Raw genomic sequence first — 16976 nt, 5'->3', positions numbered from 1 at the left:
TACCCGTGAAGGAAACTTTGTTAGTTCTTGTGTGATCTGCAGGCATGACCAGGAAATATTTGCACTCTTTTGTTATTGACAGCTGCTTTGTTTGACTTTTTTAAAGGGAAGTAATTAATCTTGAATCACCTTAACTTACTGTATTTGAAAGGCCGTAAGGAGAGAAGTGTGAGAAGACTGGTTCTTCAGGATGTTCTTAGTTAGACATATTTAAAATCCTCTAAAATATGTAAAGTACCTTCTGTAAAACTGGAAAGTGGATATTTTGGTCTCTAGTTGAGTTTTCCCCAGACGTGTGTCCTCTCACACTATATCTTTTTCTATAGACTTTGGAGCAGCCTCCAGGCTTGTACTTATTTCTGGCCCCATCCCAACTTTTCTTTGTCATTCCTATTCTTTTGTTAGTATTTTTCACTAATGTTCTGGTAATACACAGCAGTAGGAACAAACTCTTGAAGGGAAACACTAGCCTCATAACACACTCTTTATTTCTGAGGCATAGGGTTATTTTTGGATGTGTTTGGAAAGTTGAAAATAGTAGACTTTGAAGTGCATATGTATTATAAAAATAATTTGTCCCTGTGCATTTTCCAGGAGTGACAGATGACAGCTGGCATGCAGCTGGTTCAGTCAGGTGACACTTCCAACTATTTTAACTAAAATTTTGTTACTAAGGAAGCATTTCTGAGAAGGTACCTTTGAAAACAATGATAATCTGCACAAGGCAGAGAATAAAATATACACCCCATTTTCTAAAGGGAACAAGATCACAGAGGCTCTGCTACAGAGCTGATTTTGTGCCTCGTCCCTGAATCAGGGCATCATTCCCCATAGGAGAACATTTGTAGGGTTCACTTGGCATGGGTGTCCTTATGGACATCCCCTTAAAAGGGGGTCGTGAGTTGTAAGGACTCTCTGGAGTCCATGGTTCAAAGGCACAGGGTGGAAGGGGTAGAAATGGTACCCCAGTGTTCACTGACTGTTCTCCCCTTATTCAGTGTCTTTTGGAAAGAGCTTTGATCTTTGCATTTTCTGCAAAAAGCAGTGCTGTCAACATGTATCCAGTGTGGCATTTAATGGATTTGGCCTCTTGAAATAGGTGAAAGAATTCCTGTAATATAGATTGTCAAGGAGCTGGTTTGACAGTGGTTTGTTATTGCTGAGAGAGAAAGAAACAGTCAGACACTGGCAATGGTTCAACTGGACAGAAGCTTCTTTCAGCTATGTGATGATATTTCAGGAGTACAGGGTACAGATGCAGACTACTTGGATGTCGTAGGAGCCCCAGATTTCACTTATCCTTGTAATTGCTGGAAATGTGCATGCAGTCACTTCCACAGAGCTGGAATGTGCACCCCGGAGTTTGGCCAGCGGTGAGTGACAGGCAGTAGTCACTTGAGTGCACTTCCTATGGGAGTCTGAAGTTGCTGAAGCTGCATTAGGTTTGAGAACTGCTATCTTAGGCTTATTCATCCAAGAGCTCTGTGGATGTGAGCCTGAGGTCTGCTGGTTGCTGCTGATCTCTGTCTTTCTTCTGTACTGCAGTGATTTGTGAGAATTATTTACAGGGTGTGGACATGCAGAATCTTTTCTAGTGGTGAACCTTTTAAGTCTCAACAGACCATCAGCCTTACTTGGCAGAAAGACTTCACATATCTGTTGGTTGAACTCTTGGCCTGGAATTTGGAAATATTGGGAGAATCTGTATGACGTTTGACCTTAGCTTTAGGTTTTGCTTTCAATCTCTGAAAATAATTTTATAAAAATGAAGCAGGAGTTAAAATAGTGAAATGCTGCTATAGAATTTTAATTAACTCAGCGATTCAAGGCTGAAAAATACCAAGCCTCGTCTAAATGCAATGTTAAAACCACTGCAGTTCTACATTTATTGTGACAGATCTAGTGGCACTGTATTTTTATTGTTCCTTTATTTTCAACAAATACAGAACCTGTATGGTCAAAGCAAATGTCTGTCTTGCAGATGGCACTAATAACAATGGTGCCTTTGTATATACAGAAACACAGCTTGAATTGCTTCAGTGCAACAGCATGCTTTATGCTCTGCAACTTGCAGGTGCAGATCTTCCAAGGAAGCAAGATTAAATATTTTTTAGAAAGGTACACGGGGTGTAAATTCTTGTGTTGCATGATCCTACCATGGACCCTAGCCATGTCGACCCTGTGTGACTGCATGTTTGTATTGTAAAGAGTCTTTTCTAAGTCTGCTCTAACAGTTGAAAATCTTCTACATGCAGGTTTATATCATCACCTTTGTAGAAATGGAACAATGTAAAGGGCCACAGAATGGTTTGGGTTGGGAGGGACCTTTAGGACCATCCAGTTCCACCCCCTCCACTAGAGCTGGTCTCTCAGAGCCCCATCCAGCCTGGCTGTGAACACTTCCAGGGATGGGGCATTCCACAACTTCCCTGGCCAAGCTGTGCCAGTGCCTCACCACCCCAAGTAAAGAACTTCTTCCATATGTCTAGTCTAAATGTCCCCTTTCAGTGTGAACTCATTACTCCTTGTCTGGCCACTGCAGTTCCTGATGAACAGTTGCTCTCTGGCTTCCTTGTAGGCCCTTCAGATACTGCTGCTGTGAGGTGTCCGTGCAGCTTTTTCTTCTGCAGGCTGAACAGCCCCAGATCTGCCAGGCTGTCTCTGCAGGAGAGATACTCCAGTCCCCTGATCAACTTCACGTCCCTGCTCTGCACTTGCCCCAACAGTTCCACGTCCTCCTTATGCTGTGGGCACGGGGAATGTCCCCAGCACTTGGGGTGGGGGCTCATGAGAGCAGAGTGGAGGAGCAGAATCCGATCCCCTGATCTGTTGGTCATACTCCATTTGATGCAGCCCAGGACATACTTGGCTTTCTGGGCTGGTGGCTCACACTGCTGGCTCTTGGTGAGATTTTCATCAGCCATCACCCCCGGGTGCTTCTCCTGAGGCCTGCTCTCAGTCACTGCTCTGCACAGCCTGTAGGTGTGTTTGGCATTGTCCCAGCCCAGGTGCAGGACCTTGCACTTTGCTTTGTTGGACTTCACCGGGGTCACACAGCCCCACCTCTCAAGCTGTCAGAGTCCCTCAGGATGGCATCTCTGCCATCCAACATGTTGACAGGAGCACACACCTTATTGTCATCAGCAGGCTTGCTGAGGGTGCTCTTCATCCCATGGGATTCCCACCTTCAGCAAGATGGAGTGACTTGGGATGAAAGGGTCAGTGTTTCAATATTTTTTTTAAGTTACAGCTGGCAGCTGAAATTACAATTTCAAATATCTGTTGACGAAAATACTAGCCTGAGAGGGCTTCCGTGCTAAAATAATTGTAGGATGATTTTTGTGAACTGTAGCCTTAATTAGCTGTCTGCATTTGCCTTTTAGGTGCTTATGCAGTTGAGGGTCTGCAGCTTGTTTTCCTAAGCCTGGAAGTACTGGTGTACTATGTCACACTTTGACAAAGTAGCAGCATGGAGCTTTGAGGACTTCTCCCAAGTACTGGATAGATGTCCTTGCTACCTGAGTAGTTGCTCTTATTTCTTCCGAGGAAAAGGCAGTAAGATATTTCTGCGTTTGCATGTGAATAGTGTATGTTAATTTGAAAGACTTGAACATTGTAGTTCTTGTGCCTGTTGATTTTGTGAGGTGTAATAAATATTTGGCTTGGTGCACTCCAGAGTAAATTTTATCAGGGTAATATTAAGGAACCTTGTAAAAGACCTTTGGTCTCTTAATTGTACCTTAAGTACGTTTCCATGATGTGAGGAGCTTTTTGTAAAATGTAGCATTGCACTAGTGTTTGTTATACAGTTTATTTGGAGCATTAGTGTGAACAGTGTAATTGAGAAGTAGAGAAGGCTGCATTTGAGAGATGGACACATCCTTGTGATTTCAACAAAGCCAGGTGGTGCGTCCTGCACTTGGGCCACAACAGCCCTGTGCTTTGCTAAAGTCTGGGGAAGAGTGGCTGGAATGGGGCCCAGTGGAAAAGGACCTGGGGGTGCTGATTGGCAGCAGCTGAAAGTGGCCAAGGAGGCCCATGACCCCCTGGCCTGTATCAGCCATGGTGTGGCCAGCAGGAGCAGGACAGTGCCTGTCCCCTGTGCTGGGCACTGCTGGGGTCACGTCTCCAGTGCTGTGTCCAGCTCTGGGCCCCTCAGCTCAGGAAGGACATGGAGGGGCTGGAGCGAGCCCAGAGGAGGGAACAGAGCTGGGAGGGGCTGGAGGTCAAAGCCCTGTGAGGAGCATCTGAGGGAGCTGGGGGCGTTCAGCCTGGACTAGAGCAGGCTCAGGGCAGAGAGAGCTCATCCCTCTGGAACTGCCTGGCAGGAGGGGGCAGCTGGGGGGGAATCGGCCTCTTCTCCCAGGAAGCAGCCACAGGATGAGAGGACACGGCCTCAAGCCGTGCCAGGGGAGGGTCAGGCTGGACATCAGGAGGAATTTCCTCACAGAAAGGATTGTTAAGCGGAGGTGCTGCAGTCCCCATCCCTGCAGGTGTTCATGAAACAAGTAGATGTAGTGCCATGGCCTAGTTGACATGGTAATGGTCAGGTAAAGGTTGGACTTAATGACCTTGGATGTCTTTTCCAACTTAAGTGGTTTTGTGATTCTGTGACTTGTGATTTTTCTTGTCAGAGAAGCTCTCAGTTATTTCTGAAATTTCTGAACATCGTATAAACAGTATCATTTGTAAATCTGATTTGTTTGATCTATTACATGGAATTTGTTTAGTGAAGTAGCTCTTGAAAAGCTTCGAACAGACCTTAACTGAAAAAAAAAAATAAGAGCTGAGAAGCCAGTGCAGAAATATTTTTATAAAAGAAGCAACCTGTAGATAGTTCTGTGCAGGTGATATCTGGAGCCTGTCCTCCCCTTCCACCCTGCACTGTGTGCACCAAGTGGAATAGCACACTACAAAATTACACGTGCCCCTGCGTGTACCAGACTTGGCTTGCCTGTCTCTGAAGAGAAGGCATTCAGGCTAAAGTTAGGGTCCCTGATTAGGAGGAAAATTGGAAGTACTAAATAAGTCTTTGACACAGTGTTTTGGTTTGAAAATACAGGTGTCTGCTAAGGAAGGCAGGGGCCTCTCTTGGAATGGAAAATGTAAACCCTTTCCTTCTGAATTACTATGATTTTGAAATTAAGGGCTCTCAGGCAAAGATATGAGGATAGGAATAACAATTCTTTAGTAGTATGTACAGATAATAATAAAAACCCCCTACAACTTAATAGGAAACTTCAAATAAAATCCAGTAGTACAAAAAAATAAACAAAACCCAAAACACTGGCAGAGTCAGAATCCAAGCTGTCACCCCATCAGTCAAGTCAGGGTGTTGGAGCAGTCCCAATAAATGGTGGCTGCATCCTCCTGCAGTGACTGATGTGGTTCTGTTGGAGCAGTGCTCCTGGAGAAGGGTGCAATTTTCCTCTGAAGCTCCAGTGGTGGTGTGGAAGGGTCTGATCTTCCTCTGGGAATCCAGTGGAAAAAGGCCACCTGTGGTGTTCCAAATCTCAGATTATATCCAGGTAGAAATGCTTGGCTCCTCCCCCTGGGAGCAATTTTATCAATTACGTAGTGAGACTCAGTGGCCTATGAACATGATCTCTCCTGGAGGAAGGATGGGTCCGGGGAGAGATCAAGAACTCTGCCCCACCTGGATGTAACAGCTGGTGATAGGATACATACCTCTGGTTACATCTTGCATTGCACAGAGCAGTGTATTTGATAACGATAATATTACAAATCAGCAGTTTCAGATTTGTGGTTGTGGGGCTACATTAACCTTTGGGTCATTTTAACAAAATGTACATGACTTTCAATTAAGAGCAGGTAAAACCAGTAAGCAGCAAGCATTTAAATTGTGTGATTTAAATCTGAAATCTCTCAAATCTGAAATTACAGACTGGTGTATAAAGGAAACTTCTAGACACAGTCTTGTCATATTAAAACTTCCAAACTGGATCTTCATTTCTCAGTACACAAAGAAAAAAAATTTTGCCTTACATGTCGTTCTGCTGGGAAATTAAATGCAGTAGTCTAATTTGGGCTATTTTTGTAGGTCATTTGGTGGGGCAAATAAGGCACGTCAGTAGAGATCGTGTCAGTGGTTTTTGTTTTGATAATCTGTACTGAGAGCACAGTTGAAGGAATTTGGAGAAGAGCAGCGATGCTATGAGCATCTTCATTGTCACTTCCTTTTTTCTTTTTTGTTTTTCCTTTCTGGAAGACTACAAAGTGCAACACTTGAGGTTCAGAAACTGGTTAATTTGATGTTTAGTCAGAAAACAATTTTGTGCGCTTAATGTTTGTTGTTGAGTTTTTAATGATACATCAGGCAAGCTTTCTTTTAAGAGTGGTAGAAATAAAGTCAGTAACTTCATCTCTTTACTGCCTTCAGCTGCATTCTTCAAAATGGGCTCATGTTAATATAACTTCCCTACAGGAAATAATTCAGGCATGAAGGAATAGTTTCACATGAAGCTGGACAGCTTCATAATTTATAAATATAATAATAAATTGAATTACAGGATTATATGCTAATCCTACCATTGAACCATGTGAGGTAAAATATTTACGTATGTCTGTGGCAGGTTTTAAAGATAATCAAGGAAACTGTTAGTATGAATTTATATCTTGAATTGTTATTTACATTTTCTTATCCATTCCCTTCTTACTCTGTGAAATGTAGCTCTGTGTATTACAGCTTAACTGACATTGTCTGTAACAGTGCTCCTATGATAATTTAAATATTAAAACAGGCTATTCCTTCTCGGGTTATTCTGTGAATGGTGTTTCCAAACTCGGTAATAATATTTTTTATACTATAAAACTGACTTTATATAAAATAAAAGACAATCACAACTTCCAATTATTATGACTTGTTAATTTTGTTTTCATATACTGTAGGATATGTTTTGGAGTTGCAGACAGAGTATCTTTGCTGAAATGAAGAAGAAATTTTCACAGGTAGACAGATGAAATCAACTTTATGAAACGATAACCAAGAAACATAATAAGAGCATGATGTTGTAGCTTGTGTTTATTTTAACATGAGCATGACCTATTGGCATTGAACTCTCTGTGCATGTTCTTGAATACAAAGATGATGTACATATTAAATTCAGTCTTAATGGTAGCTTCAGATTGAGTGTGTGTTTTTATGCTTTTACACTGGTTTGTGAGGCTTTGGCTCTCTACCTCTGCATTAAAAAAAGGAATTGTTCTGCTCTCATGATGTAGCAGATTATGTAATGATTAAAATTAATTTCTGTGTTTCTGTGGTGGACTGGGTTTGGTAGCAGCCTGTCAGAGTAGCTGAGGGATCTCTCACTGACCTGTCTTGTTTTTCACACTATTTGTGCAGTAAAGTAGCCCCAGACAAGGTGTTGGATTGTTGTGTCCTAGTTAACTGGCGTGTGTGAATGCTCTCCATGAGTAGAGTTGGGCTGAGGTTATTTTTGCTTTATCTATTTACTGCTCACAACTTGAAGTGGTGGCAGTGTGAATGAATGACAGCTTAATGCCCTTTGCTATACTGGCCCTGAGTTAAACCAGTTCAGTCTGTCAGAATTACACCTGTGAACAAGGAAGAGAGCATTTGTGTGACGTGCAGCATCCAGCAACCCAACCAGCAATCAATCCTCTGTAACAGTCTGTAATTTGTTCCCTTCGTGTTATTTCCATCCCTCAGATACTGTGTGCCGAATTATTTTCAGTAGCAGCTCTAATACTACTCAGAGCTGCTTCCCCTTCCCAGGTAGCAGGGAAAGTGAAGTGGGAGGAGTTGGCTTTGCAGGGAACTCCTGCAGGGAGGAGAGGAGTCAGTGTTGGTTATGTCAAGGCATCAGCAGGAATTGAGTGTCCGAGGAGCACTGCTCATGAGTGGTCATGCACAGCAGCCCATGAAGTTACACATCAATACAAAACCATTGTGGGGATAATTAAATCCAAATTCACTAGTGTTTGCCGAGATGAACCTTTGGGAATCAGTAGCAAATGTCTCTTAACCTCCCTGCAGGGTTCTGTAGAGGAGGGCAGGCTCCCACCCAGAGCAACATTTTACTGCTGCTGAGGGACCTGAGTGTAAATGTGTCTTGATCTTACAAGGGTCTTAGCTGCTGCTCACCTTCTCAAAAAAAAAAAAAAAGAAAATCGTGAAAGATGACCACTGAACAAGCTTTACCTTCTCTTTCTTAATCACACAGTGAAAGAGAGAACTTGCTTTTTCAGCAGAAAAAGGGAAAAAACCCCAAAAAATAAACAAAAAATAGCACAAACAAAAGACCCCCAAAAAGAAATAAAAAGAAAACAAAAAAAGATGCTGTGCTGAGAAATTTCAAGGAAAGAGCCAAGGAGAAGTAATCACTGGTAAAATTTAATTTTAGTCTATTTAGGTACAGCCGTTTGTGTCTCTGTGGATGCTGTAGATGAAAGTGAGCATATAGTACATCAAAATTACTTTGACTTCCAAATTGTATTTTTTTCTTAATGAGTGGTTAATGTTTCAGGAATAGTTCTGCGTGTCTTCTTGGAAAGTAGTTCATAAATGTAAAATTCTCCCCTAAAGATGAAATGTATGAAGTGTTAGGGATTTGCTGCAAATGGTGCTTTGAATCTTTTTGAGCGTGCAGTCAATGAAGGCTTCCGCACAGGATATTTCATTTGATAAACCTAAAGAAATTGGGCTCCGAAGTGTTAAAAAAAATCCCAGTCAAAAGCAAAGTAATGCCATACAGAGTGGGTTGAGGGTGGTTTAATTTGCCCTTCTGTAACAACTTTTTTGTGATGCTGATAGGAATAGATGCTGCAGTCAACTAGCTTTTTATTCTACCCTTGTGTGAACACCGCCAGCAAGCCCCTGTAATGAAGGCATGAAGGAATGCTGTGTTCCTTGTCCAAGGGTTTGATGATGTAAGAGCTCTCAAAAGGGGCTGTAGCACTTTGGTGCTCGTCTGTGCTGTGAGGCTGGTTGTATAGAAATACAGGGGCTGCTGAAGGTGTTCAGATTTCTCTGTAGTTCTGTATTCTCTAGAAGCTGCTTGTCATGTGGCTGAGAGTTTGAGCATGAACATAATTGTTGCCATCTGTTGTTCTTCTCCACTGAGAGTCATCATAGCACTGCATGTGGGTTTTGCCTTTTTGAATGCTGTGGCTTTTATCCATGAACTGAGATTTGAGCACTCTGACAATGCATTTTACTAATGCTTCTATGTGTTACAGCTTGAAAAGGCTGAGTCCCTGAAGGACTAATTCCTTTTACTTACCTGATCTTTTCCTATAAGATGTGTATTTAAATATCAGTTATTCCTTCTTGTTCTGCAGTTTGGGATAATTAAGAGAATTAATTGATTGTGCTTACATCTTTGAATTCCTGGGTTTTTAGTGTTGGGAAAATGCCATTTTTCTTGACTTATCTGTGTCCAGAAAATTTTATCATTATTCCATTGCCACTTTCACTCAAGATCATTATTGTTCTGATTTCAGATAACTGAAGTTTCTGTTTAGACTCTCTTTACTTTGTCCAGTTGCCATTTGTCCATGCTAATTTTCTTACTTGGTTCTGGCAGTGGAATATCTCCTGCATCTCTGACGGCAATGGAGTTAGTGGCTTGATTATAAAACTTTTTTGTTTAGTGGTCAGCTTCCAAGATTGCTTGGGAGCTTGCAAGTTTTCTGGGTTGCATTCCTGAAAGTCACAAAAGGTATATTCTGCCTCAGCAGGATTTCTGATTGTGTCAAAGCAAAATATGAGCTGGGAGCGATGACTTGGAAGTCTGTTCCCAATTTTGAATCAGTCTGTCTGTTTGCTGGCTGAGATTCTGTGCAGAGCCTGAATGTTTTCACTGTCCCCACACCCGTACAAATTCCTTCTTGTTCTATAAAAATGGAGCTTGTTTTTAGAGGTTTTTCAAAAGTGGCAGGTTCTTAATTTTCTCTTTTTTAACTTTTTTCCTTGCTTGCTTTGGAAAAAGAAGTCGAGTTTTAGGAACCTTGGGTTTTAAAAGTGTGCTACACTCTCTTGGTGAGGTTTTGTTTTGGTTTTTCGGTGAAACTCGTTCCTGCTGTTCCTCCTGGTGCTCCTGGATGGCTGTGTCTGTCCTTGCAGGCAGAGTGTGCTGCTGAGGAGCCCCGGGTGCTGTGCATAATCCAGGACACCACCAGTGCCAAGACGGTGAACGAGCGCGTGACCCTGAACCTGCCGGCCTCCACCCCGCTGCGACGGCTCTTCGAGGACGTGGCTGCCAAAGTGGGCTACGAGAACGGCTCCTTTGAGCTGCTCTGGGGCAACGGGGACAGTGCCACCGACACGGTAGGCAGCGCTGTTCTCTGCGCAGCAGGCACTCACAGCATGGAGATCCTCCTCCTGTGTCCCGCAGGCTCACCTATTTCCTGTAACTGTGCTGGGTGCACCACAGCAGGCTGATGCCATTGGCTTGATTTGGCTGAATTTTGGTCACCAAGTGTGTTCTCTAATGATACATCTGTTTAATCATTAAGCAAAAACTAATATCGTTCAGATGCAGTGTTAGTTTTTGTTATCAGTATGTATTTTTAATAATAATACCCATGACAAATAGTCTGTTTCCTGTGGTCTTGTTTGAGAAACATTTTCTTCTCAGCAGCAGTATGTTGTGTGAGTCCTGATGTTTTTTAGACCTATTTGAATATATTATATTTCAAAAAATTATTAACATCACTCCTATGCTTTATTGTAAATCAGCATTGAATTTAGTTAATATTATTTCCGTAGATGCACCAAGCAAACTTTGTAAGATTTGTTAAGAAGGAGACGTTAGTTTAGTTCAAGTCATGTTTATGCCTGTTGAAAGTAATGTTCTTTTCTTTTAAAAAAACAAGGTGTCTGTGGTGGCTCTAGAGGACACTGGATGATGTGATGTTCACAACAAACTTAGAGATCAGTGTCTGACTCCTGAGTAGATTAACCAACTGTTAAGATAACTGCATTAGACTGTAATGTTTCTTAAACTGTTCCCAAGTTATTTCAGTACTGATGATGTGTGTTTTGTTTGCTGGATAATTATTTGTTTTTATGTGGCCTTACTGTGTCAGCAACCACATCAAGCAATGTACTTGGATGGAATCTATTAGTTGCATATAGATCTGTTTCTAGAAAGTGTTGTTTCTGTTGTTTTTACTCTTTAGCAGACTCCAATAGATCAGAACAGTGACAAAACCATTCTTGATGCTGGTTTTGAGCCAGGGAAGAAGAACTTTCTGCATTTGACAGACAAGGATGGTGAGCAGCCTCACGTAATGCAAGTGAGTAAAATCTTCACTCAGCTACATAAGCCACTGTTGGAGGAGAGGTGTTTGTTCTTTGTAGTGCTTGTGTAAGATCAGAACTTGAAATGAAACTGGGCTGAGTATTTCATCCTAAGCTTCTTTGGAAACCCGACTATATTTACATCTGTATTCACATTTCTCCTGAGTGGGACCAATTCCATTTGTAATGATTTGCTGTCATTCTGTTCATGCTCATCAAATATTTATGTGATGTTTGCTGCAAGGGATTTTCTAAGGTTATATAATTAATCTTTAACACATTCAGAGATAAGTCTTAAGAATACATATTTAATCATATATCCAGTCCCTTTCCTCTGGATGTTTGAAAGCAATATTAGGCCTTTCTGGCAGAACTCTCAGAAATGGCAGCCCTGCATTGACAGCAGTTAACTGCTTCCATATTTACCTTTATGGGAAAGTAAAGAAATATAAAAGAAGAGTTGGCTGTGTTGCTAGAAGCCACTGTTTGCCATAACAAAGAGTTTGAAATTTTCTGTTTCTCAAATACACGATACACGCAGCTGCAATATATTCAAATCAAGGATTGGATAGCCTAGTGATATATTAAGTTTTATTACTTAGCTCTTATATCAGCATAATGCTGGCTTACTTAGCCTTTGTTGTGGAGTTTAATTACCTGAAAAGGGAGAAAAAACCCCACGTGCAAATACTTGTGCTCAAGATCAAAATTTAAGAATAATTCTGGAAAGAGTAATGGAGTAAAATTTATATGGCTGGAAAAAAATCTTACTCTCTTTTTCAATGCAGAAAACTTGACACACAGGAGATGCTAAACTGTCAGCTTGCTTGTTGTGTGAACAGTAATATTGTATTTGGTTGTGCAGTGTTCTAAAGGACCTTTCCTAACTGCAGTGTGTCAAGGGCTTGAGAATTTGGAGGGCAGAACTAAAGTTTCACTGTGTATCTGCAATTTTGAAAAAATTGTGTGATGTGCCTAGCAAAATTGGCTTCTTAGCCATGAGAGAAGAATGAATCTCACAGGTACTTCAGTCCAGCCTGTGCCTGTTGTGTAACCCTGCACACGGGGGGTGTGTTTGTGTTTCCAGGAGGAGGCAGGTACAGCAGAGGACGGTGCACAGGAGAGGTTTATAGGCCCTCTTCCCAGAGAAGGCTCCATGGGATGTACCAATGACTATGTCAGTCAAAGCTATTCTTACTCTTCAGTCCTGAGCAAATCAGAGACAGGTATTGTGTTCTCTCTTGTCAAGGCAATACTAGTTTGTAATTATTTTAGCACATTTTCAAATAGCAGCACCTCAGGGTTTTTTAAAAAATAAACGGCAGTTTATTTTAAAAACAGCCACATGACTGCTACATTTTTTCCCATGTTTTTTATTATATTCTGTTATTTTAGAAATGGAAGAACTGTATTGTATCCTTTCCTTACTTGAGACAGGGTAACTTAGCCTCTGTCAGGGTTGGATCAGCAGAGTGCCCAGCTCAGGCTGTGCTCACTCCCAGCTGAAGGGGGACTGGATACCTTGTTCTGGGGGGCTCCTGCCACATCTCTGCTTGGCCTGGAAATTGCTGCCAGGGGCTGCACTTCTCCTGCACGCCCCAGCCAGCAGGGCCTCCCTGGGGAAGGGAGTGCCCGGGGTGCTGGAGGCTGCTCAGCAGGGCAGGAGGAGACAGCCAGAGAAACTGCTCAGAGGAGGGTGCTGAGCAGCCACAGAGCTGGCACTTGCCTTGCACCACTTCTCACCTGCTGAAGGCTTTTTGACAAATCAGAAAGTTTGTCTGCCTTTTTCGTTATTTCATATAACTGAGAAGATGATCTACCTAGTGTAGAGTAATAAATAAAGTACAAATATTCTGACTCAGTCACTTCACAGAAAATGCCTGTGTGTGGACTAGCTGCCTTTTCATTACTAGTGTGGTACTGAGATTATTTTTTTTCAATAATTTTTGGAATATAAATAGGCATTTTTAATTTATTATACTACGCTTCAGTATATGCTCCTTGCTTATCAGTTGTTGCTAATATTGCGTATTTTGGAGAAAATATATTAATCTAAGCTGTGATTTTAATAATTAAATAATTTCATTTTCAGTGAGTAAAAATGACAGCGTTCTAGTAGTTCAATTAGTTTTTTTAATTAGTTATTTAAGGGGGAAGGGTTTAGAATAGTAGTATTGTGTGGGCACTTGAGACTTATTTTTTTTTTATTTCAGATTTGAAAACAGTAATAAAACCAGTGCAGATACAAATTATATTAACATTATTATTGGGATACTTTTAGCAGACATCAAGCAATAAGTAAGCTGATACAGTTGCTTCTTAGAAAATTCTAGTTTATTCTGTAAAATATTTAAATCTGCTATTAAGAATATTTATAGTCACCTGCATCCCCATTGGTATAGTATTCAGCATTAAATATTACTTTTTGTCGTGATCAAAAAAAAACAGCTTCATGTCATTCAGGAGAATTATTTGTGTTATATAAACTGTTATTCTTTATTGCTCTCAGAAATTATAATATTCCCTCCATTTATAGTGTAAATAACAATAGTTGAATGCAGTTCTGAAACACTATCACAGAATTGTTTTCTTTTCAAGTGTTTTAACTCTTTTTGCATTACTTCCATTTCATTATTCTCATATTTTTAGGTTATGTGGGGCTGGTAAATCAAGCAATGACTTGCTACTTGAACAGCCTTCTGCAAACACTTTTCATGACTCCTGAATTTAGAAATGCATTGTATAAGTGAGTATATGGAATAAAAAACTTCTTAAATTTGTGCTGGTTCATATTGGTATGAGACCCTTTTGAATTTCAAAACGTCCTTGTTCGGATACCGGAAATCGTAATGGAAGTCGAGCTGGATGGACTTATAAATTGTATCTGCTTAAAAGCTTCAGCTTTGCAGTAAAATATAAGTTACTGGTTGTGGCATGGACAAGTTTTTTAAAGAATCTTGAAAACATCAAGGTTAAATTTGATGCTAAGTGCAGTTCCTGTCTGTACAGTGAATGGCTTCAGAATTGTCATTTGTTTTCATGTTTATACATTGGAAGAGTGTAATTGCCATTTACTGCAGAAACAGAAAGCAACTGCATTTGACTTCTGCCAAGAAACAGAGGTGCAGTTCACCTGTGACATGGCAGACCTGAAATGTAGTAAATGTTGATTTAATGCTTTTTTGAGTAATGTTTGCAAAGCAGTTTTATTTGTCCAATGTCTTGTGTTGCAAATAGGTGGGAATTTGAGGAATCTGAAGAAGATCCTGAGAGGAGTATCCCTTACCAGCTTCAAAGACTGTTTGTTTTACTGCAGACCAGCAAAAAAAGAGCAATTGAAACAACAGATGTCACCAGGAGTTTTGGATGGGACAGCAGTGAAGGTAACGTGCAGCTGTGAAACTGCTCTGCTTTGCTTCAGCTGCTGCTGGCAGGGGCTAAAGGGCTGGGCTGGGGGGAAAACACCAGAATAATTCTGAGTCATTAATAGAATCCACTTTTTCAATGGAAGCAAAATAGCCTACGTGGATACTATGTTGTGGGGTGTGTCTGATGGGAAAGAGATGGCATCTGTGCCTTTTAGGCTGTTAAAGCAAAAAGCGTTGAATTTTTGTAATTAAACTGTCATTACACATGTTAATTGTTTCTATAGGAAACTTGCTTCAGTTTTGAATCACAGATGTCAAATGCCCATGTTACATTTATAAAATTACCCTTATTATTGTCTTACTTCAAATCAAGCAGTGTGTGTCTTTATTACACTTGTGTGGTGTAATCTTGCCCCATAACCTGTTGATTTTTCCATTATCACATTATGATAAGGAGTTGGAAGTTGGGTTTTGGAGAATCAGCACAAAGTAGGACAGAAATCAGAAGCAGTTTGTTTTATACCAGTGTATGTTAGCAGTTTGGTATTTTTCACATAGTTTTGCTTGTGTACACAGTTCTTGTTTATGCAAAAACATTATGAGTAAGCTGCCTGCTTATTTTTCTGACTACATTGAGAGGCAGCTGCCTGTGGAATTGAACATTGGCCCAGTAGTGAATAATGAAGGTACACACTTAAACTAATGAGTAGTTTTTAAGGAAGCATTCTCAGGCTACAGTCAGTATTGGGACTAATAACATGTCCTGCTTTAACTAATAATAGTTTCACTTTCTAACAGCATGGCAGCAGCATGATGTGCAGGAGCTTTGTAGAGTCATGTTTGATGCTTTGGAGCAGAAATGGAAGCAAACAGAGCAGGTAAGCTTGGAAAAATGGTCTTAATTTGGTGGTGTAAGTATTATGGCTGTTTTTTGGACTTTCTAAGGATTGTAAAAATCATTTACTGAATTTTAAATACCACCTTATTGAAAATCTGTGGTAGTTTCCAGCTTTCTTGTTGGATGCAGTTGTTAAGCTACTGTAATACATGACTTCCAAGAGTGTGCTGTGTCTGTTTTCCTCCCCCAGTTAAAAGTGGAGTATTCTGCACTCTGGATACTCATTCTTTATTTGAGGCACATAAAGTGATTGTTTAACTCCCACAGTAACTTCCTTGCTGTCAATATTTATTAGGCATAGTTGTGGCCTCTTGAAGCTCAAGCTCCCCCTTATTGTAGGAGAAAGTTTGGAATGTATTCATGGCATGGGATATGTTCTGATAAGTGGCCATCTTCTTGGGGGCCAGTTTGGGTAAATAGGAGTAACTGGGAAGTTGTCTCTGATCACACAGGAGAAGTGCAGGGTCAGTCTGTTAACAGTGTCTGTGAGGTCAGGCTCATTTTAGAACTTCAGTTTGGTGTTTTTGTAGTCACTTACGGCATGACTAAAGGACACTGCAGTTTATGTAACTTGGTTTCAGATACTCCTTTGATACATGCTTTGGGCAGGGGAAAATAAGAAATTGGGATGGGTGGTCTGCTTAGGAATGGTATTTTAAATGTGTAGCCAGGCAATTAAGACTTAATTGACAAAAAGTATTTCTTTGTAAAACTAAAGAAATATGGTGTTGGTGATTTTTTTTAAAAAATCCCCGTTGCTGAATCTGTTTGTTTCAGGCTGATCTCATAAACCAGCTGTACCAAGGCAAACTGAAGGACTATGTGAGGTGCCTGGAGTGTGGCTATGAAGGCTGGAGAATCGACACGTACCTGGATATCCCTCTGGTCATCCGGCCCTATGGCTCCAGCCAGGCCTTTGCTAGCGTGGTGTGTACTATTATGGTCCTAATAGTGCATCCATACACACATAGAGTACATAATGCCCCAGTGGTAGGATTGGTTCCCTGGTAAGTATCATCCTAGATACTCCATCTTGGGGTGTTCGTCTTTGTGCAGTGAACCAGCTAGCAAGTTCTAGAAGATTTTTCTTTTGGTTTTTTTGGCTTTTTGGTTTATTTTTTGGTTTGATTTTTTTTTTCTTTTGCCCTTCAATGAGTCCTACTGGTGCATGTATAAGGGGAGGGGAAATGCAATTTTATTGCCTTAGGGCTGCAGTAATCAATTATTTTCTTCCTGATAAAACCTTCAGCATTTACTTGAGATTTTTATGAGATCACAAAGTTTTATTTGGGTTGTTCTTTTTATTGGCACATTCGCTAAATTTCCATAGCATAAATGAAAGTCTTAGTGAAAGAAGAGAACATTTGACATAAAAATTTTATTTTAATTGCCATGTTGTTGCTGTGCTTTTAAAAGATCACTT

General features: G+C 40.8%; 1 protein-coding gene across 9 annotated transcripts in view; it reads left to right on the top strand.

The window, feature by feature from the left end:
- USP47 (ubiquitin specific peptidase 47) overlaps positions 1-16976 on the top strand; it is a 50672-nt gene that overhangs the window by 7260 nt on the left and 26436 nt on the right. For 4 of the 9 annotated variants that reach the window (XM_062495565.1, XM_062495566.1, XM_062495563.1 and 1 more), the window contains exons 2-8: positions 10109-10312; positions 11167-11283; positions 12375-12513; positions 13937-14033; positions 14525-14670; positions 15454-15533; positions 16331-16480. In XM_062495565.1, coding sequence (XP_062351549.1) covers positions 10109-10312; positions 11167-11283; positions 12375-12513; positions 13937-14033; positions 14525-14670; positions 15454-15533; positions 16331-16480 — 933 coding nt within the window. Of the gene's footprint in view, positions 1-5621; positions 5656-6915; positions 6970-10108; positions 10313-11164; positions 11284-12374; positions 12514-13936; positions 14034-14524; positions 14671-15453; positions 15534-16330; positions 16481-16976 lie in introns of those variants that run through there. The other 5 variants (XM_062495567.1, XM_062495564.1, XM_062495570.1 and 2 more) reach the window with 4 other exon arrangements.

The sequence above is a fragment of the Cinclus cinclus genome, chromosome 6, assembly GCF_963662255.1.
Source record: "Cinclus cinclus chromosome 6, bCinCin1.1, whole genome shotgun sequence".
In the NCBI taxonomy this organism is placed as follows: Eukaryota; Metazoa; Chordata; class Aves; order Passeriformes; family Cinclidae; genus Cinclus; species Cinclus cinclus.
Note: the sequence above shows the minus strand (reverse complement) of the source record. Positions and strands in the feature narration are given on the sequence as shown.